This window comes from Nyctibius grandis, chromosome 11, assembly GCF_013368605.1.
Source record: "Nyctibius grandis isolate bNycGra1 chromosome 11, bNycGra1.pri, whole genome shotgun sequence".
Lineage (NCBI taxonomy): Eukaryota > Metazoa > Chordata > Aves > Nyctibiiformes > Nyctibiidae > Nyctibius > Nyctibius grandis.
The window spans coordinates 1,744,708-1,766,243 of NC_090668.1; the positions used below are offsets into that span (position 1 = coordinate 1,744,708).

Consider the following 21,536-nt stretch of genomic DNA (forward strand, 5'->3'; position numbering starts at 1 on the left):
CAGCTCGGCGGCTTTGGGTTGCCCAATAGAAATGAATGAGAGTCGAGTGTTCGCGTTCCCAAGGCAGCCTTAAAAATTCCAGCCTGAGTTATTGGCACCGTGAACTCCCCCGCTCTGACCCACGGCCCCTGCTTCTCCCCGCTCTGCCCTTACTCGGTGCCAGCGCCGAGGATCCCATCCTCCTCCGTGGATCCCAGCCACCTCCTCTGAGGATCCTATCCTCCTCCGAGGATCCCAGCCTCCTCCTCCGAGCATCCCAGCACCCTCCGAGCATCCCAGCCTCCTCCGAGGATCCCAGCCCCCTCCAAAGATCCCAGCACCCTCCAAGGATCCCAGCCCCCTCCGAGGATCCCAGCCTCCTCCTCCGAGGGTCCCAGCCCCCTCCGTGGATCCCAGCCACCTCCTCTGAGGATCCCAGCCTCCTCCGAGGATCTCAGCCTCCTCCTCTGAGGATCCCAGCCCCCTCCGAGGATCCCAGCCTCCTCCTCCGAGGATCCCAGCCTCCTCCGAGGATCCCAGCCCCCTCCAAAGATCCCAGCCCCCTCCAAGGATCCCAGCCCCCTCCGAGGATCCCAGCCTCCTCCTCCGAGGATCCCAGCCTCCTCTTCCGAGGATCCCAGCCCCCTCCGAGAATCCCAGCCTCCTCCAAGGATCCCATCCTCCTCCGAGCATCTCAGCCCCCTCCGAGGATCCCAGCCCCCTCCGAGGATCCCAGCCTCCTCCGAGGATCCCAGCCTCCTCCTCCGAGGATCCTAGCCTCCTCCGAGGATCCCAGCCTCCTCCTCCGAGGGTCCCAGCCCCCTCCGAGGATCCCAGCCCCCTCTGAGGATCCCAGCCTCCCCTTCCGAGGATCCCAGCCCCCTCTGAGGACCCCGGCCTCCTCCGTCCCCTTTCCCTGGGCTCAGCAGAGGAGGCAGCAGCAGATTTTTTTTCCTCCCTTCCCCAAAGCCAGGCTCCCAGCAGCTCTGCTCTTCTCTTCCTGGCTCTTCTCTGCCTCCACTCGGTTCCCCGCTGCGCTGTCGTGAGCTGAGGAGGAGCAGAGCAGCCCTTGCTGGCAGAGGTGCTTTCCTTCCTCTCCCCATCAGCTTTTCCTCTCCTCTCCCAGAGATTCCGAGGCCGGAGCACGGTGAGGTTTGTGATGCTCCAAAATGAAGCAGGGCTGCGTGCGCCTGTTTGTCACCACACACAGAAACGCTGCCTTTCGTTGCAAAAGTTCTTGGTGTTTTTAATTTGTCACAATTAGACTCGGGTGCCATCACCTCCTCGCCCCAGCCTGCAGCAAGCTGGGCCGTTCCCAGCTCCCAGAGCCGTTGTCTGGGCAGACACAAGCCAACCCTGCACCCACTCCGTGTGTAGGAGGTTTTTCTCTGGAGTCAGAGTCAGAAACACTTGTTAATCATAGAACCATGGAATCACAGACTGGTTTGGGTTGGGAGGGACCTTAAAGCCCATCTCGTTCCAACCCCCTGCCATGGGCAGGGACACCTTCCACCAGCCCAGGTTGCTCCAAGCCCCATCCAACCTGGCCTTGAACACTGCCAGGGAGGGGGCAGCCACAGCTTCTCTGGGCAACCCGGGCCAGGCTCTCACCACCCTCACAGCAAACAATTTCTTCCCAATATCTCATCTCAATCTCCCCTCTTTCAGTTTAAAACCGTTCCCCCTCGTCCCATCACTCCATGCCCTTGTCAAAAGCCCCTCTCCAGCTTTCCTGTAGCCCCTTCAGGTGCTGGAAGGTGCTAGAAGGTCTCCCTGGAGCCTTCTCTTCTCCAGGCTGAACAGCCCCAGCTCTCTCAGCCTGTGTCCAGAGCAGAGGGGCTCCAGCCCTCTGAGCATCTCCATGGCCTCCTCTGGACTCACTCTAACAGCTATGGAAAGCTAAATCCTGGCAAACCCTCTCATGGGAGCCCAGCAGACGTGGCTCACGGGCCAAGAGCTTACTGGGAGGCAGGAGCTTTTAATCTCCCCAAGGAGAAGTTGCAGCAGCCCCTGGATGTGCTTTTGTGGCTGTTCAGGTGGGCGTCGTGGCTCGGGGCTTCGGCAGCCGTGGTGGTTTGGAGTTAACCAGGAGTTAACCAGGGCACATCCTCACCCTGACCATCAGCGTTGTGGGATGCTGAGTTACCTTCTGCACCCACCCGTTCAGAACTGGGAAAATGAGCCCAAATCCAGCATTAATTCATGCTTGAGCTCACGGGGCAGCATAAACTTGAAACAATCCATGAGAGCTTGAATTGTTGGGGAGGGTCAGGTTGGACATGAGGAAGCATTTCTTCTCAGCAAGGGTCATTAGCCACTGGAAGGGGCTGCCCAGGGAGGTGGTGGAGTCCCCATCTCTGGAGGGGTTTAAGACAAGACTGGCCATGGCACTTAGTGCCCTGGTCTAGTTGCCATGGTGGTGTCAGGGCCATGGTTGGACTCGATGAGCCCAGAGGGCTCTTCCAACCTCACTGATTCTGCGATTCTGTTGTTTCTCCAGGTCTCCCACAGGTTCCCTTCCACTCGTCGTGCAGCTTGCAAACGGACAGACCATGCCCGTCCTCCCAGGCCCTCCCGTGCAGATGCCTTCTGTCATATCGGTAAGAGAACCTTCCAGCACAGCTCTGCGCCGTGGAGGGGAGGACGGTGTTTCTTCCCCTGCCAGATCCACGCAGGCGCTTCCATTTTGTAAAAATTACAATATATCTCCCCCTCTGTGCAAGAGAAGACTGGAAGAGGAGGAGGAGGAGGGGGGCCAGCTCTGGCAAGGTAGTAATAACACGTCGATCACACTAGAGGGCAATAAGTCTGGAATAAAACAAAGCCTTGCCTGGACAGATGGCTCGCGCCGTCGATCCAGGGCTGGGAGCCGCAGGATCCCTGATTAGCTGCTTCCATTTGGAACAGCGTTGCCTCCATCGAAACCACTCGAGCTTGCAGAGAACATGTTGGGCTTTGCAGGCCAGGAAAGCCACCCTCGCCTCGCCAGCGTGCTCAAGAGCTGCTTGACTCTCAGCCTTGTGGCTCGGGCTTTTTTTGCCTACGGAGAATTTTCCGCAGAGCAGAACTCACGAGCAGATTTGCCTGGTTGGGGGCGTTTGTACGGCTTTGGCTCCCACCCAGGCAGCCCTGTCTGTGCTGCTGGGCTTGTCTTTTGGGTTTTGAGTGAGTAACAGCCAAAATCTTCTGCCTCGGGTAACAGAGATGTTGACATCCAAGTAGGCAGACACACGAAGGGCTTGTGGGAAACATCTCCACACCTTCACGTGACTTGTGTCTGTGGGGCTTTGTGGTAGAGTGGGCAGAGACCAGAGGGGATCTCGGACCCTCCCTCTCCTGGTACTGGTGGGGAAAAGCCCCCTGGGAGGGAAGGAGAGAGGCTTTAGGGCTGGTGTGACTGGGTGATTGCGAAACAGCCACGGTGGCCACCAAAGGAGCGGCCGGTGGCCTTGGGTGACAGCGGGCACGATTGATGGCGGCAGTTAAACGCCGAACGTTTGTCAAGATTTATAAACGCGCTCGGTCGGGGAATTACTGCAGAGCCGCTTCGCTCGTGACAGCACCGCGGCCTCCCAACCCCACACGTCGCTTCCTCCCCCACAGCTGGCTCGGCCGATGCCCATGGTGCCGAACATCCCCGGGATCCCCGGGCCACCCATCAACACCAGCGGCTCCATCTCGCCGTCGGGACATCCCGTGCACTCCGAAGCCAAGATGGTAAGTGGCCAACTACGGTCCGGGAAGGGCGTCACCTCCATGGGGTTGTCCCTAAGACTCTTGTCTGGAGGCTTCTTCCCTTCAACCCTCTCTGTAACCCCGCGCTTCGCCTCCCTGCACCGAGAGCAGGTGTCACAAGTGCCACCAGGACAATTAGCCTAACGAGCGCTGCGGTCTGGCAGGCAGAGCAGGCAAACCTCAGCCCCGGCCTAAACGCGGCTGGTTTTGTAAAGCTGCTGCCTTCTCGTTCCAAGCTGACAGATGGGTTGGAGGTGGGTTTGAGGAAGGCAGAGCCAAGAGAAGAGACGCTGTGCTGCAATCCAGGGATCCTCGTAATGGGTTTTGTGTAAACCTCGACAGCTAAAAGTTTACGAAAGAATTTTCCTCTCCTGGCTCTTCGTGGCTCAGAGTAGGTGCCCGCAGAGAGGGGAAGCAAACCTGCCTTTAATGGTTGGACTCGATGATCTTAAAGGTCACAGAATCCCAGAATCAATGAGGTTGAAAGAGCCCTCTGGGCTCATTGAGTCCAACCATGGCCCTGACACCACCATGGCAACTAGACCAGGGCACTAAGTGCCATGGCCAGTCTTGTCTTAAACCCCTCCAGAGATGGTGACTCCATCACCTCCCTGGGCAGCCCCTTCCAGTGTCTAATGACCCTTGCTGAGAAGAAATGCTTCCCAATGTCCAACCTGACCCTCCCCTGGCCAAGCTTGAGGCTGTGTCCTCTTGTCCTGTCGCTGGTTGCCTGGGAGAAGAGGCCGACTCCCACCCTGCTCCACCCTCCCTTCAGGTAGTTGTAGACTGCACTAAGGTCACCTCTGAGCCTCCTCTTCTCCAGGCTAAACCCCCCCCAGCTCCCTCAGCCGTTCCTCGCAGGTCAGACCCTCCAGACCCTTCCCCACCTTGGTCGCCCTCCTCTGCACTCGCTCCAACACCTCAACATCTTTCCTGAAGTCCTTCCCAACCAAAACGATTCTGTGATTCTGTTTGTGAACAAAGAGCAGCAAAACCCCCTGATTTTTTGGCTGAGACGGGGTGAAGGTGTTTGCAAACCCCCCTCTCGCAGCGGTGCCGCTCCCCGTTGCTGCTGCATTGTCACTACACCCTGTTGTGCCCCGTTTGGGTGTCTGCAGGATTCATGGGCAGATCAGAGCTACAAGTGGGATGAAAGATCTTAAAACTCTTGAGGCATGAAACAGCCGCCCTGCGTCTGGCTGCCCAGGGAAGGAACTTGCAAGATGTGGTCTTGATCACGCGTGGGTCCTTCTTCATCCCCGAGGGTGGGTGGGCTCTGCAGCCCGGTGGGTCCGTGGTCTTTGGGCAGAGCCTGCCAGCTCTGAGCGGGTCGGTGCCAGTTGCAGCAGCAGTTTTGGGATGGGGACACCTGTGCCCTTGGCCCTGAGTTGGAAGCCGCTTGTCTGGCTTTGGGTAGGCCAGATGGTGATGGTTGGATGGGAATCAGCCGCAGTCCCTGAAGAGCCTCTTCCCCCGCGGCCTGGCTTCTTGGATGATAGAGGAGCTGGTTGAAGCCTTCACAGCACGGAGAGCGGGTCCACTGACGTCCTTTTTTTCTCCTTTAACAGAGGCTGAAGGCCAGCTTGACGGCGTCTTCCTCACTGAACGGCAGCAACCTGGTGGTGGGCTCAGCCAGCACGATGGTGACGGCACGTCCGGAGCAGAGTCAGATACTTGTCCAGCACCCTGACGCCCCTTCCCCAGCTCAGCCACAGGTCTGCTGCTGCTCAGCCCTTGAGGCTGGGCTGGGGGTGCTGCGGGTTTAACCATAGAATCACAGACTGGTTTGGGTGGGAGAGACCTTAAAGCCCATCCAGTTCCAACCCCCTGCCACGGGCAGGGACACCTTCCACCAGACCAGGTTGCTCCAAGCCCCATCCAACCTGGCCTTGAACACTGCCAGGGAGGGGGCAGCCACAGCTTCTCTGGGCAACCTGGGCCAGGCTCTCACCACCCTCACAGCCAAGAATTTCTTCCCAATATCTCATCTCAATCTCCCCTCTTGCAGTTTAAAACCGTTCCCCCTCGTCCCATCGCTCCATGCCCTTGTCAAAAGCCCCTCTCCCGCTTTCCTGTAGCCCCTTCAGGTGCTGGAAGGTGCTAGAAGGTCTCCCTGGAGCCTTCTCTTCTCCAGGCTGAACAGCCCCAGCTCTCTCAGCCTGTCTCCAGAGCAGAGGGGCTCCAGCCCTCTGAGCATCTCCGTGGCCTCCTCTGGACTCGCTCCAACAATTAATCCCCTCCCAGGGTAGTGAGACACTGGTTTCAGGGCCTCAGGGAAAGAGGAGGAAAATCTCACAGCTTCCTGCTTTGCAGAATGGGTTAAAAAAGTCTTGTTTATTCGGTGCTGCTTCAGCACTGATGATCTCAACCACCACCGGGCAGAAAACTTCAGCGCCGTGTTAATTTGCTTGACGAGGTCTGGAGTTCTGAAAGAATATTTCTCTCTCTTCTCCCTGCTCAATTACTGGGGTTAAACGCTCCCCTCTTAGGCAATCAGCTCGGCTGGCTCCTGCCCGCTAACCACATGCCAGCCTTCCATCAGGATGGCCACCTGCTCCGCCAGCGAGATGGCCTTCCAAAAGTTTAATATCCATATGCTGCCTGACAGCGAGTGCCCGAGTGTGACTGCCCTCCCCGCTCCTGGCAGCGTAATTACAGAGGTCTGCAGGACCGTTCGCCCTCGCTGACTTTGCCTTTGTTCTCCCAAAATAACACCCGGAATTTAAATTTAAATAGAAAAAAAAAAAAGCCCCGTGTTCCTGAGTTGGGAATTGTTAAGCTTTCCCCGACAGCAAGGTAAAATAAGGATCCTCCAAGTACAACCACGTAAAAAGTTGATGTTAAAAAAATAATCTAAGAGATCATTTCACAGAATCCCAGAATCAATGAGGTTGGAAGAGCCCTCTGGGCTCATCGAGTCCAACCATGGCCCTGACACCACCATGGCAACTAGACCAGGGCACTAAGTGCCATGTCCAGTCCTGTCTTAAACCCCTCCAGAGATGGTGACTCCACCACCTCCCTGGGCAGCCCCTTCCAGTGTCTAATGACCCTTGCTGAGAAGAAATGCTTCCTCATGTCCAACCTGACCCTCCCCTGGCCAAGCTTGAGGCTGTGTCCTCTTGTCCTGTCGCTGGTTGCCTGGGAGAAGAGGCCGACTCCCACCCCGCTCCAACCTCCCTTCAGGTAGTTGTAGACTGCACTAAGGTCACCTCTGAGCCTCCTCTTCTCCAGGCTAAACACCCCCAGCTCCCTCAGCCGTTCCCTGGAGGTCAGACCCTCCAGACCCTTTCCCACCTTGGTCGCCCTCCTCCACACTCACTCCAACACCTCAACATCTCTTTTGAAGTGCGGGGCCCAGAACTGGACACAGGATTGGGGTGCGCCCTCACCAGTGCCGAGCACAGAGGGGTGATCACTGCCCTAGACCACAGAGAGCTCTTCCAACCTCATTGATTCTGGGATTCTCTGGGTTCAGGATCTCAGAGGGTTCTCCTCTGCCCCACCTCGGTTACACCACTGTGTCTGCCTGTCTGCACCGGAGCTTATTTCGGTGTCTCTCTCTTTCACGTGCCCCATCTCCAGGTCTCCCCTGCCCAGCCCACCCCCAGCACCGGCGGGCGACGCCGACGCACGGTTGACGAAGACCCAGACGAGCGTCGGCAGCGGTTCCTGGAGCGGAATCGGGCTGCGGCGTCCCGCTGCCGGCAGAAACGCAAGCTCTGGGTGTCCTCTTTGGAGAAGAAAGCCGAGGAGCTCACGACCCAGAACATCCAGCTGAGCGTGAGTATGTAACCGTGGAGGCTGATCGCGGCCCTTGGCCGGCGTTGGGACCGTCGCTGCGGAGGGAGCGTCCTCCCCGTGCTGGGGGACAACGTGCGTTTGGATCCCGCTGTCTGGAGCAGGGTTGCTGCCTCTCTGCCAAGATCTCACCCCCTGCTTTCCTCTTAGAATCACAGAACCGTTTGGGTTGGGAAGGACCTTTAAGATCATCAAGTCCAGCCCTTAACCCCGCCCTGCCAAGGCCACCGCTAACCCTGTCCCTCAGCACCACATCTACACGGCTTTTAAATCCCCCCAGGGATGGGGACTCCACCACTGCCCAGGGCAGCCTGTTCCAACACTTGACAACCCTTTGGGGGAAGAAATTGTCCCTGATCTCCAACCTAAACCTCCCCTGGGGCAACTTGAGGCCGGTTCCTCTCATCCTATTGCTTGTTCCTTGGGAGAAGGGACCAACACCCTCCTTGCTACAGCCTCCTTTCAGGTACTTGTAGACAGCAATAAGGTCTCCCCTTGTTGCAAAGCTTTAAGCAGCCCACAAGGGACTAGTCCTGAGACCCCCCTTGCAGTGCTGCGTCCAGCTCTGGGGCCCCCAACAGAAGAAGGACACGGAGCTGTTGGAGCGAGTCCAGAGGAGGCCATGGAGATGCTCAGAGGGCTGGAGCCCCTCTGCTCTGGAGACAGGCTGAGAGAGCTGGGGCTGTTCAGCCTGGAGAAGAGAAGGCTCCGGGGAGACCTTCTAGCACCTTCCAGCACCTGAAGGGGCTACAGGAAAGCTGGAGAGGGGCTTTTGACAAGGGCATGGAGCGATGGGACGAGGGGGAACAGTTTTAAACTGAAAGAGGGGAGATTGAGATGAGATCTTAGGAAGCAATTCTTTGCTGTGAGGGTGGTGAGAGCCTGGCCCAGGTTGCCCAGAGAAGCTGTGGCTGCCCCCTCCCTGGCAGTGTTCAAGGGCAGGTTGGATGGGGCTGGGAGCAACCTGGTCTGGTGGAAGGTGTCCCTGCCCATGGCAGGGGGTTGGAACGAGATGGGCTTTAAGGTCCCTCCCAACCCAAACCAGTCTGTGATTCTATGAAAAGCACTTCAGTGCCCTTGTTTCTCCTCCATCCCCCTCCAATCTCAGAATCGAGGCAGCAGCTCCAGGAGCCCCGCCAGCCTCCAGGACTGGAGCAGTGGCTTTCCCTGGCTCGCTGGCAGCCCCCGCCGTGCGCCTGGCAGAAGCGCAGCACATCTACAAACACCGACTTCACTTCCAGTGCCATCAGCCCCCTTGTTTTCAGCATCGGCCGAGGATGGAGGGGTCTGCAAAGGCTGAACTCGTGTCCATTCTGGGCTTTTTTCTTCCACTGCTGGCTGGCGGCTCATGCAGTGGGATTTTTTCAATAGCACTGATCATGGCATTCTTATTCTCTTCCCAAGATAATTCTAGAAGCCGTTTCCTTGGGCAATTTTGAAATACAGTTGACTGGGTTCAGCTGTTTCTCCAAACACTTCAACAGAAGAACAAGACGCTGCACAAAGTTTTCAGGAGAGTAGAGTTGGTTTATTGGAGACGCTCACGAGAGCTTGGAGAAGCTCTGGTGGTTCCCCAGAGCCTGGCGTGGGCTGAGCTGGTTGGACACTCAGCTTCTCGCTCTGTTTGGTTCTCCTTGGGAGCCAACAGCGCGCCGGAGTGTCTGACTCAAGGAGTTGGCATTAGGCAGCTGGAGATCCAGGATGAGATGATTGATCCAGGATGAGATGATTAATCCAGGATGAGATGATTAATCCAGCGGTGGGGGCTGCTGGAGGGGAACGCTGCAGTCCACGTCTTGCCCACTAAATTCCCCAAATCCAGACACTTTTTTTGATGTTCTCGGGCCAGAGGCATCTCAAATTAGACAACAAATTGTCACTTTGCAGGGGCACATACATTTAAACGTCCTGCTGTTGCTAGAGGCCGCTGTCGGGAGCGTGAGTGATGCATACGTGTGTGTTTGTTTTTTTCAATCTCAGAACGAAGTTACGCTACTGAGGAACGAAGTTGCTCAACTTAAACAGCTCCTGCTGGCTCACAAGGACTGCCCCGTCACTGCACTACAGAAGAAAACACAGGGCTATCTCGGTGAGTGATGGCTTTTTGCTGGTCCTTACAACCCTTTCAGTAGGTCTAAGCAGATGAAACCTGTGTAAGATGTAAAGGAAAAGAGTTTTCATCTTGGTCTCTGCTCCATCACCCTCCAGCGACAGTGCCTGGCAGGACAGGACAGACTGTGGTCCTGTGTCCTCTGCTGATACGGCCTCCACGGTGAGGATGTTGAGGTGTTGGAGCGAGTGCAGAGGAGGGCAGCCAAGGTGGGGAAGGGTCTGGAGGGTCTGACCTGCGAGGAACGGCTGAGGGAGCTGGGGGTGTTTAGCCTGGAGAAGAGGAGGCTCAGAGGTGACCTTAGTGCAGTCTACAACTACCTGAAGGGAGGTTGGAGCGGGGTGGGAGTCGGCCTCTTCTCCCAGGCAACCAGCGCCAGGACAAGAGGACACAGCCTCAAGCTTGGCCAGGGGAGGGTCAGGTTGGACATTAGGAAGCATTTCTTCTCAGCAAGGGTCATTAGCCATTGGAAGGGGCTGCCCAGGGAGGTGGTGGAGTCACCATCTCTGGAGGGGTTTAAGACAAGACTGGCCATGGCACTTAGTGCCCTGGTCTAGTTGCCACGGTGGTGTCAGGGCCATGGTTGGACTCGATGAGCCCAGAGGGCTCTTCCAACCTCACTGATCTGTGATTCTGTGAGGATTGCCCAGGCCAGCCCTGCAAACTGGCACTTTAACCTGATTTATAAGATCTTGCACCAGGCAGTGAGGGCAGCCGCGGTGCGAAAGCGCCGAGGGAAGGAGGTGGTGGCATCTCCCTCCGCGTCTCTAGCGTGGAATATTTGACAGAGATCGTAGAATATCATAGAATCAGAGAATGGTTTGGGTTGGGAGGGACCTTAAAGCCCATCTAGTTCCAACCCCCCTGCCATGGGCAGGGACACCAGATCCGTATCTCCGCTTCGCCCTGGGGCGCGGGCCAGCGTCTCTCCCAGGCAGCGTGCCAAGCGCTTGATGTTCTCTTTGAAGTTAAAAACTATCACGAAGCCAGAGTCAGAAAAGGGCAGACTCTATAAATGACATCATGGGGGCTCTAGATCTCAGTCTCTGCAATTCACGTCGAGTTGGCTCGGGTTTGGAGTTGAGGTGGCCCCTTTTTTTATCTTCTTTTCTTTTTTTCTTTCTTTTTTTTTTTTAATGCTGCCTATTTCATTATAATCAACCCAGGAGCTAAACATTATGTCTGGATCCTTATGGAGACAGGCTGAGAGAGCTGGGGCTGTTCAGCCTGGAGAAGAGAAGGCTCCGGGGAGACCTTCTAGCACCTTCCAGCACCTGAAGGGGCTACAGGAAAGCTGGAGAGGGGCTTTTGACAAGGGCATGGAGAGATGGGACGAGGGGGAACGGTTTTAAACTGACAGAGGGGAGATTGAGATGAGATATTGGGAAGAAATTGTTTGCTGTGAGGGTGGTGAGAGCCTGGCCCAGGTTGCCCAGAGAAGCTGTGGCTGCCCCCTCCCTGGCAGTGTTCAAGGGCAGGTTGGATGGGGCTTGGAGCAACCTGGTCTGGTGGAAGGTGTCCCTGCCCGTGGCAGAGGGTTGGAACAAGATGGGCTTTAAGGTCCCTTCCAACCCAAATAATTCTCTGATTCTGTGATTCTGTCACCTCTGCAATCAGAATTCCCCACCGTGGTGTTTGCACAAAGGCTTTGGGAGGCTGCTGGTGTCCTCTAGTGTTGCCTGGATGAACAGGACCAGAGGCAGGGACGGGTGGGGATGGGCAAAGGAAAGGGGAAAAAAACAAAAGCCAAGAAAACACAGAATCCCAGAATCACTGAGGTTGGAAGAGCCCTCTGGGATCATCAAGTCCAACCATGGCCCTGACACCACCATGGCAACTAGACCAGGGCACTCAGTGCCATGTCCAGGCTTTTCTTAAGCCCCTCCAGAGATGGTGACTCCACCACCTCCCTGGGCAGCCCCTTCCAATGGCTAATGACCCTTGCTGACAGGCACTGCCCATCTCCCGGCTCTCCCAAACGCTCCTCCCCTGCGCCAAGGCACAGAATCCATCACATCTGAATAACCAACCTGAAATCCCTCCCTGTGTCCCCCCACCCCACCACTCCCCGCTGCCTTTTTTATTACTGAGCTTTGTGACTAAGCAGGTCCTTAAACCCGCCCCGTTCCCCTCGCTGCATTTCCATGCACAGTCGGGTTGGTTTATTTGTAATACCTTGTAAATCTCCTTTTTTTTTGGGGTGATGCCAAACTATTATTATATTCCTCTGCTCGACCTTCTCAGCTTTCAAAACCCGCTGCGCTCGCCGCGTCTCTCCATGAGCCAAGCCAAGGTTTCATAAGGAAAGGGCTACAATATTCAAGCACCTGCTAAAAAACTGACCCCTAAAATACATTTGCTGGTGCCCAGGAAGGCTGGAAACATCTTGATTTTTTTTTTCCCCCTCTCATGGGGTTTATACCCTCTTGAGTGGAAGAAGCATCCAGCTTGTGCCGTTATTTTGCTCTTTTAAAGGCAGGTGACCGCGGCGTCCCCGTAATTCATCCAGCCAAGTGCACGGGAGGGAATTTCCTCCTGACATCTGTAGATAATGAGTGTCTACCCCCAAAGAGCCGGCTCTGATTGCTCTCGCCTCGGCGGTTGATAGGTCACAAATTATCCTCTGCCTGGGCGCGGGGGGCTCTTGGTGGGAGAGAATCCAAAGTTTTTCGGAGAAACTGATCGGCGTCGCTCGGAAAAGATTGTGGGAGAAGGTCCCTGCCTTTGTTTGCCTCTCCCATCCCTTCAATCCTGTCTCTTCCCAAAAGAAATCGAGCAAGGAAACAGTTTGTGATGGGCTCTAATTGATTTTAATGTTCTAGAGAACAATAAAGAGCAAATCAGGTAATTTATATAAAAATTATAAAAAAAAAAACACCACCTTGCCTTTGCAGAAGGGTTTTTGTTGCACGCTCTTCCACCCAACAGATGGTGAGGACGCTGAAGGAACCGCTCAGTCTCGGGGCTAAATGGCCTTGAACCAAGTACCACGCCAGGAAACAACACGTAGGAGAGTTCGTTTGTTATAACGACGAAACAGATTTATTACCCTAAAGGTTACGCTGGCTCTGCTGTCCTCAGTGGGGAGCTTCGTGGGGGGAAGTTGCTGAGATCCCGGGGTGGTTCTCCAAGGGATGGGGCCGGCCGGACCCTGGGGGTCGTTATGGCCCGACTCTAATTAGTTTTATTTTCAGTCCTCGCTTGTTTTGTTGCCAAACAGCTGCTTGAGTACACGAGTACTTGGGCCATGTGCACGTCTGCTGGATGGCCGCGTCCCCACCACAGCGTGCAGCTTCTCCCCTCCCAGCACATCAAAGCAGTGACGTGTGAAGGGTCTGGAGGGTCTGACCCACGAGGAACGGCTGAGGGAGCTGGGGGGGTTTAGCCTGGAGAAGAGGAGGCTCAGAGGTGACCTTAGTGCAGTCTACAACTACCTGAAGGGAGGTTGGAGCGGGGTGGGAGTCAGCCTCTTCTCCCGGGCAACCAGCGACAGGACAAGAGGACACAGCCTCAAGCTTGGCCAGGGGAGGGTCAGGTTGGACATGAGGAAGCATTTCTTCTCAGCAAGGGTCATTAGCCACTGGAAGGGGCTGCCCAGGGAGGTGGTGGAGTCACCATCTCTGGAGGGGTTCAAAATACATCTAGATGTGGCACCTCAGGACATGGTTTAGCGGGTGTGGTGGCATTGGGTCGATGGTTGGACTTGATGATCTTTTAGGTCTTTTCTAACCTGAACAATTCTGTGATTCTATGAATCATCGAACCACAGACTGGTTTGGGTTGGGAGGGACCTTAAAGCCCATCCAGTCCCAACCCCCTGCCACGGGCATGGACACCTTCCACCAGCCCAGGTTGCTCCCAGCCCCATCCAACCTGGCCTTATACACTGCCAGGGAGGGGGCAGCCACAGCTTCTCTGGGCAACCTGGGCCAGGCTCTCACCACCCTCACAGCAAACAATTTCTTCCCAATGTTCAGCAAACACCTGATGGATTCCTGTGCGCCCTCTGAGGCAGCATCACCCCATCCCATCACCTCTCTGCAACACGCCCAGCCTCACAGAATGGTTGGGATTGGAAGGGACCTCTGGAGATCATCTCCTCCAACCCCCTGCCCAGCAGGTTCCTCTCTCTAACCTTGTTTTCTTCTTCTTTTTTTTTCAAGCAGAAAGCCCCAAGGAGAGCTCGGAGCCCACCGGTTCCCCCGCTCCCGTCATCCAGCACAGCTCCGTGACGGCCTCCCCCAACGGGCTGAGCGTGCGCTCGGCGGCCGAGGCCGTGGCCACCTCGGTGCTCACGCAGATGGCCACGCAAAGGACAGAACTGAGTGGGCCGGTGCCCTCGCATGTCATCATGGCCCCACAGTCGCAGGCTGCCGGCAGATGATGTGACAACACGGAGCCGCAGAGACTCACCCTAACCACGTCCCTGACGAGTTGGGGGCCTACAAGGATTTTTATTTCTTTTGTTTTTTGGGTTTTTTTGTTTATTTTTTGGTTCCCCAAGTGAACTAAGGGCAGCTACGGCGCTTCCCACGCTGCGTAGCCCATACAGATGCCACCCGCTGCCCTGCCCTCGCCTGTCCCCATCCTGTCCCCTCGGGAGCGAGCGCTTCGCTCCATCCTCGCGTTGACGACGCGTCAACACCCAAAGACTTCACAAAAAGCACCTTGAAAGAGTCGCTTCCAGGTATCGGTCACATTAACACTAAAACCTCCGCTCTTGGTGGGTCCCTTCGGCGCTTTCACTTTGCCAAGCCCCCCCTGCCTTCATCACCTCCCTCCTCCTCCTCTTGGCAATGGAAAAACGTCGCTCTCGGGAGGCTCTGACATTTAGTCGCGCTGTCGATGTATTTTATTTTTAACAGCATGTTGCTTCCAGGCATCTGCTCCCCGCTCTGCTCTCGCACCTTCACGAGGAGCCTCCTGAGCGCTGAGGTTAAAAGGATCCGGGTTAATCTCAGCACACGCTTAACTCCCGACGTGCCAGCGAGGGATTTTGGGGGTGTAATCGCTGGGAATCGGTGCGTAGCCAACGCTGGGGAGAGGGGGGACGAGGGGACACGCGTGTTCCTGGTGGCTTGTGCCACGCCGGGAGCTGTGGACGCTCGTGGGCTGCTCTCCTGCGGGGACGCTGGGGGTGCTGGAGCTGTTGGGGCAGCGGAGGGGCTGCTCTTGGTCTTCCTGATGGTAAACTGGTGCTGATCTGTGTCTGCTGGGACCAGTGCGAAGGCACTGGGAGGTCCAGGAGAGGAGGAGCCGACCCAGCGAGTCCCAGAATCCATCATCTCCCACCTCCACCGTAGCAAACAAATCCCTCCATTCCCAAGGATCATCTCCCTCACCCATAACCTCGATGACCTTAATTATGGTGGCCTTAAATCATGAATTAGTTGCCTCTTCCAAGGGGAGGGAGCACGAAGTGATGTTTCTATTTGCCCACGTTTTATTACCTCTTCCTCATTATTATCTTCAGCTCTCGGTGCTGGAGCACCTGGTGCTTCCCAGCCAGAGCAAACAAAGGATTCCCAGAGCTTCCAGTTTCGTAGGGTGGGTTAAAAACCCAACCTTGAAGTTGAAAGACGTTTGGAATTGGGTCCTCATCCTCGCCGGCGCATGGCTGGGAGCTCCCCGAGGTGCCGCTGGCCCCGGGCGAGTGATCGGGGTCGGCAGCTGGGGAGCGGGCAGGGTGCTGGGTGCCTTTGGGCTCGGAGAAGGAGGAACCTCGTCAAAGTCCATGGAGCTGCATCAGCCCTTGGACTTCCTCCTCCTCCTCCTCCTCGCCTGAGCTCTTGCCCACCTCAGGTCGCACTCGCCACTTTTGAGCCAAGTTTGGTCGTCGAAGCCATTTCGTTTGGTTTATCCAGAGCTGGGACAGCAAAAACCCAAAGCAAAGTCCCCGTTGTGGACGGGGAAGTTCAGCCCTTTGGTTTGTCTAGCGGTGGGATCTCTCTTCTCCCCCCGTCCCCTCTTTATTCAGGTTTTTCTCAGCAGTCTCCACCGCGGGGTTGGGTTTCCTTCGCCGGGCTGCTGCTCTCGTGCTCCCCTGGTTTCTCCTGCTCACCTCGAGAGTTGTCTTGTGCATAAGATGTTGAGGTGTTGGAGCGAGTGCAGAGGAGGGCGACCAAGGTGGGGAAGGGTCTGGAGGGTCTGACCTGCGAGGAACGGCTGAGGGAGCTGGGGGTGTTTAGCCTGGAGAAGAGAAGGCTCAGAGGTGACCTTAGTGCAGTCTACAACTACCTGAAGGGAGGGTGGAGCGGGGTGGGAGTCGGCCTCTTCTCCCAGGCAACCAGCGCCAGGACAAGAGGACACAGCCTCAGGCTTGGCCAGGGGAGGGTCAGGTTGGACATTAGGAAGCATTTCTTCTCAGCAAGGGTCATTAGCCACTGGAAGGGGCTGCCCAGGGAGGTGGTGGAGTCACCATCTCTCGAGGGGTTTAAGAGAAGACTGGCCATGGCACTTAGTGCCCTGGTCTAGTTGCCATGGTGGTGTCAGGGCCATGGTTGGACTCTATGAGCCCAGAGGGCTCTTCCAACCTCAGGGATTCTGGGATTCTGTGTAATCGGGGTCACTGCCAGCCCCGGCGCTTCGCACCTTCTGGCTCAGATCCTGGTCCCCCCCCAGACCCGCCGTGTGCTTCAGTAAAGCTCTTTCTGCAGAGTCTCTGCGTGGAGGGGACGTTTGAGCTCCGACTGTCCCCACACGGGGTGTGAGGAGGGGACACGGGGTGGGTTTGGGCACGTCTTACAGCCATGAAACCCGGACAAAAACGGGACTTCAGCCGGGTGAGGACCTTTTGGGGAGGTCAGGATGGGTTCACAGGAGGTACAAGCTCCAGCTGGGCTCTGCTTCCTCTCTTGGAAGCTGCTGCTGGATGCAGGTTGTAGGGCTGCGACCGGGACCGGCAGAAAACCTTTCGCACGCCCAGAAAAGGTATAAAAATGACCCGTGTTGCAGGGAAAGGATTTACTTTGGTCTTAAAATCCGCTCAGTTTGCTCCAGGGGGCTTTGAAGCCAGCTTTTATCCATCTATCTTTGTCTGGGAAGAGCAGGAATGATAAAAAAATGTGTTGGAAATGGATTTGCTTCGTCTCCCGGCAGCCGTTGGGTCCCTGTCCCTTGGTGCGTGGTGCTCGGAGCCGGGAGCGAGCGGTTGGGTCCCCGACAGCGGCTCAGCAGCTCCTCCTAGGCGGAAAAAACCCAGCTGGAAGGAGAAAGGAAGGAGGAATCGGGCTGATCCCACCGCTGGTCCCTTCTCCGGGGGGCAGGCGGTGGCTTTGCTGGTGGGGTTGGCTGGAGGGAGCGAAGGGTGATGGGGCAGAGGCAGCGAAGGGGGGACAGGGACAAGCGGCAGCGACGGCAGCAGCTTCCCCCACCCCGTATTTTTACCCTTTTGGGACTCCAAGTGCTGCAGTTTGGTGTGACTGGAGAGCCGACATGTCCCCGTCCCACCAAAGGGACCCTGGAACGTCGCAGCCCCGTTGGCCATCGACTGGGGGGACACAGAGAGCGGCTTTTCTCGCCCCCACCCCTCCGTGCCTGGGTGCTCCTGGTGCCATCGGTGCTGCCCCGCTCCTGTGGGGTCTGGGGTTGGTGGGTCTGGGGTTCCTGGGTGCTGGGTGTCCACCATCCCGGCCCCAGCTGGTGGCTGGGGTGGGATGGAGGAGACCTGGACACCTGGGTCCCCCCTGGACACTGGGGTCCTTCTCCATGACACCAGGGTCCTCTGTGATGGGTCTGGGGTTCCTGGGTGTTGGGTGTCCACCCTCCCGGCCCCAGTTGGTGGGTGGGGTGGGATGAAGGAGACCCAGATGCCAGGGTCCCCCCTGGACACTGGGGTCCCCCCTAGACACTGAGGTCCTCTGTGATGGGTCTGGGGCTCCTGGATGTCGGGTCTCCACCATCCTGGCCCCAGCTGGTGGATAGGGTGGGATGGAGGAGACCTGGACATCTGGGTCCCACCTGGACATCTGGGTCCCCAAAAACCCAAAAAACCCCAGTGTGACCCTCTGCCAATGGGAGAAATTCTCCGGCCCCATCCTGGTGTCGACGTCCCAAGCCATAAATGTCACTTTGGGGCACGTGGGTGACGTTCAGCCGTGATTAGGGGTGCGGGTGACGGTGGCTTTTCCTTCTTCAGCCCATCCTGCTTCAACTCTTGCTCGAAGACTTTGCCGGCGTCTTTGGGTGGGGTAAAACCACCCGATTTCTGCTCTAGGATGAGTTTTTCCCTGGTTTTCAGCGGTTCCTGGGGGGGTGGCAGCTCCCCGGGCACCTGCACTTTGCTGTGCCCGCGGTGCCTTAACCAGGACCCCAGTTTGGGCCAGTGTCAGTCCCGTGGCTCCCCCCAAAGCCTGTGGGAGCGGGGTTGGGGTCTCCTGGGGTCTCCATCCCTCCGCTGTGGCCTGTTTGAGGGGAGGGAAGAGTGGGGGATCCCCGTGGGAGCGTGGAAAGGTGGCAGTTGGGTTGTGGTGGCATCATCAGTGGCATCGGCGTCGGTGGGAGCTGGGGTTTGACCGGGGTCTTCGCTGTAACGTCCCCTAAAAACAAATATCTGAAAAACCCCCGTCCCTGGGGGGGTGACGCTGAACCCCGGGAGGATTCGGGGTGGAGGAAGGCTCACCCTCCTCCCCCTCCAGTGATGAAGAGCCTCTCGCCGCCCTCCAGCTCCCTTGGGGTTGAGGGGGGCAGGGGGAACTTCGGTGCCGCCTTTTCCTCCTCAACTGGCTCCTTGGGTGTGGATTTTGATGGAAAAAAAAAATGTCATTTTTGGACTTGTGGCCCCATTTCTGTCATGTCCCCCCCCCTTTTGTGGGCTCTGATGCTCTGCTGTCCCCAAAACGAGCCCAGAAGGTGACAGAGGGACCCGACAGTCCTTGGGGACACCGGAGGAGGGTCCTGGGCGTCCCCCTCCAGCTGCTTTGTACGATGAGCTTTGACGATCAATAAGAAGCCAAGAAAAAGGACAAAAACCCCCAAAAGTGTCACCACGGGGGGGTGGCAGCTGTGACCCCCCCTCCCTGCGTGTGCCCAGCCCTCACAGCCGCGTGGCCACCGCTACAGCAGCCCCTTCCAGCTGTGACCCCCCCCAGGCCCCCAGGGACCCCCTGGCCCATGGGCTCCTGTGAGCGGGTCCTCACAGCCCCCCGCGGGGGCCTGGGGACACGGGGGGACACGGGGGGACACGTCCCAGCGCCCCCCCGGCCGCGTCATACCAAACATGTAACGTGCCTTTTATTTATGCTGCAAATATAACATTAAACTATTACCCAGGAGACGGTGGCTGCTGCCCTCTGCTTGGCTGGCTAGGTTGGGGACAACCCTGGTGGCACCTGTCCCAGGGACACCCTTGGCTGGCACCTGCCCGGGGGGGACACGGTGTGGTTGTCACTGGGTGGGTGCAGGGGGTTGACAATGCTGGCTGTGACAACCCTCAGCCATCACCTGGGTGACACTGCCTGGCCATCAGACCTGCCTGGGGACACTGTGGGGCTGTCACCCACCTTGGTGACACCATCTGGCCATCAGACCTGCCTGGGGACACTGGGGGGGCTGTCACCCACCTGCCTGAGGACACAGTGGGGGTTGTCACCCACCTGCCTGGGGACACCACAGGGTTGTCACCCACCTGGGTGACACTGCCTGGCCATCAGACCTGCCTGGGGACACTGGGGGGGCTGTCACCCACCTTCCTGGGGACACTGCAGGGCTGTCACCCACCTTGGTGACACCATCTGGCCATCAGACCTGCCTGGGGACACTGTGGGGCTGTCACCCACCTGGGGACACAGCAGGTGTAGCTGCTTGGGGGGGACACGGGGACGCCGCAGTGACCTGGGACACCCTTTGGGGCGATTTCAGCCGGTTTTGGGTCGGAGGGAGCGGGTGAAACCCAGCGGGGGGGTCCCGGGGAGCGGCGGGGCCGGGGCTGCCCCGTCGGGGCTGCAGGAGCGCGGAGCGGCCACGGGGCGGCGGCAACGAGCGGCAGAGAAAGCGGCGCGGGGGGGGGGGTGCGGGGGACGAGGGGGTCCCGGTGGGGACCGGGAGGTCCCGGTGCGGCTGGGGGGGGGGGTCCCGGGGACGGGGAGGGGACCCGGTGAGGTCCGGGGGGTCACGGTGCGGGCGGGTGGGTCCCGGGGACGGGGGGGGGGGGGGTCCCGGTGCGGGCCGGGGGGTCCCGGTGACGGGGAGGGGTCCCTGGCTCAGGGGGTGCTGGTCCGGGATAGGGGGATCTGGGGTGGGGGGTGGGGGGGGGTCCCGGTTTCGGGGAGTCCCGGTCCAGGACGGGGGGGTCCCGGGGATGGACGGGGTGGGTGGCCCCGGTTGAGGGTCCCGGGCAGGGTGGGGGGGGGGTGCCGTCGGTCCGTCTGTCCCCGGGGGGCGGCTGTCGCGGCTGGTAAATGGGTTTCATTAGCGGCGGGGGGGCGGAGGGGGCGTCAGGATTGATCCCCGCCATCTCCCGCTCCCCCGGGACCCTCCCGGCCCGGCCCGGCTATAAGAGGCGGCGGCGGCGGGTGGCGGGGGGCGATGGCGGAGCCGCTTCTGCTGCTGCTGCTGCTGCTGGCGGGGACCCCCCGCGCCGCCCGCTGCTGCCCCGGGGCCCCCGACCCCGACCCCGGCCTCGGCCCCGACCCCCGCCCGGTCCCGGTGAGCCCCGAGCCGGGCCGCGCCGTCGGGGCGGGGAGGGGGGGAGCGGGATGCGCCCGGGACGGGACAACGGGCTGCTCGGTTCCGGGGGGCTGCAGGGGCCCCCCCGGGGCTGCCGTGACCCCCCCGTCCCGTCTGACCCCTCCCCAGGCCGCCGCCCCCCCGGGGCCGCCCCCCGCCGCCGCCGCCGCCGCCGTCCTGGGCGCGTTGCTCCGGTCCCTGCAGCGTCCCGGGCACAGCCCCGGGCCCCCCCGCCAGCCCCAGAGGTGAGCGGGGACCTCCCCCGGGGGGGCGAGAGGGAGGGTCTGGGGGCACCGAGGGGGTCTGGGGGCACCGGGGGGGGGCCCGGGGGCACCGGGGAGGTCTGGGGGCACCGGGGGGCCGGGGGAGACCGAGGTGCTGCGGGACCGTCGGGGCCGGGGAGGGACCCGGGAGTTTGGGGACATCGGGGGGACCCCGGGGGTGGGGAAGGAGCCGGGGGGGTTTGGGGCCACCCGGAGGGGACAAGCGGGTGGTCGGGGTGGGGACGGGCATCCCCGTCGGTGTCCGTCGGTCCAGGAACGTCCCGTGTGTCTGTCCCCGGCTGCCCGTGTCCCTCCGTCTGTCCCCATCCCGCTGTCCCCATCCATCCATCCGTGGCACCGCGTCGGTCCCCTTCCGTCTGTCTGTCCCCATCGTCCCCGTCCGTTTGTCCGTCCCCTCCTGTCCCTCTGGGTCCCCCCGTCCCCTTTTGTCCCTCTGTCCGTCCCCATCCATCTGTGCCTGCCCACCCTTGTCCATCCATCCCCGTCCGTCTGTCCGTCCCCATCCATCCCCGTCTGTCTGTCTGTCTGTCTGTCCCCGGCTGTCACCAGCCCCATGTCCCCCCGCCAGGTTCGGGTGGGGGCCGCAGGGGGGGGCCCAGGCCCGGCTCAGCCCCCGCAGTTGGGACCCTCCGGCCGCCCCATTCTGGACCATGGCGACACCCCAGCGCTTCGGCCGCCGCCGCTGAGCGTCCGTCTGTCCCGGGAGCCGTCCGTCCGTCTGTCCCGCCATCCGTCTGTCCCACCAGCCGTCCCCGGAGCCGCCTGTCCCGCAGCCGTCCGTGCGTCCGTCCCTGGCTCCGTCCATCACCCAATAAACCGGTGCCACCCACCCCTGGGTGCTCGCTCTGGTTTTGCCCCTGGAGGACTTGGGGGGGTGAAAACCTGCCCCCTTTCTGCCCACCAACACCCCCAACTGCCCCCCCCCCCTTTCTGCCCCCTTTCTGCCCCCCAATTGCCCCCTC

General features: G+C 59.2%; 2 protein-coding genes across 7 annotated transcripts in view; both read left to right on the forward strand.

The window, feature by feature from the left end:
* The window catches only part of LOC137668696 (cyclic AMP-dependent transcription factor ATF-7), a 78,361-nt gene extending 59,464 nt beyond the window's left edge, over nucleotides 1–18,897 (forward strand). For all 6 annotated transcript variants that reach the window (XM_068410432.1, XM_068410431.1, XM_068410433.1 and 3 more), the window contains 6 exons: nucleotides 2,480–2,579; nucleotides 3,583–3,696; nucleotides 5,283–5,429; nucleotides 7,300–7,497; nucleotides 9,496–9,604; nucleotides 13,792–18,897. In XM_068410432.1, coding sequence (XP_068266533.1) covers nucleotides 2,480–2,579; nucleotides 3,583–3,696; nucleotides 5,283–5,429; nucleotides 7,300–7,497; nucleotides 9,496–9,604; nucleotides 13,792–14,009 — 886 coding nt within the window. In that variant the 3' untranslated portion in view covers nucleotides 14,010–18,897. The remainder of the gene's footprint in view (nucleotides 1–2,479; nucleotides 2,580–3,582; nucleotides 3,697–5,282; nucleotides 5,430–7,299; nucleotides 7,498–9,495; nucleotides 9,605–13,791) is intronic.
* A 1,252-nt stretch (nucleotides 18,898–20,149) lies between these two features.
* Nucleotides 20,150–21,260, forward strand: NPFF (neuropeptide FF-amide peptide precursor). The gene is made up of 3 exons (XM_068410701.1): nucleotides 20,150–20,269; nucleotides 20,420–20,535; nucleotides 21,143–21,260. The coding sequence occupies exons 1-3, from the start codon at nucleotides 20,150–20,152 to the stop codon at nucleotides 21,258–21,260; spliced, it is 354 nt and encodes a 117-aa protein (XP_068266802.1).
* The last annotated feature ends 276 nt before the right edge of the window (nucleotides 21,261–21,536 follow it).

Coding starts and splice junctions, on each gene's coding strand:
- NPFF (XM_068410701.1), top strand. CDS start 20,150: ATGGCGGAGCCGCTTCTGCTGCTGCTGCTGCTGCTGGCGGGGACCCCC. Junction 20,270..20,419: donor CCGACCCCCGCCCGGTCCCG/GTGAGCCCCGAG, acceptor ACCCCTCCCCAG/GCCGCCGCCCCCCCGGGGCC. Junction 20,536..21,142: donor CCCCCCCGCCAGCCCCAGAG/GTGAGCGGGGAC, acceptor TCCCCCCGCCAG/GTTCGGGTGGGGGCCGCAGG.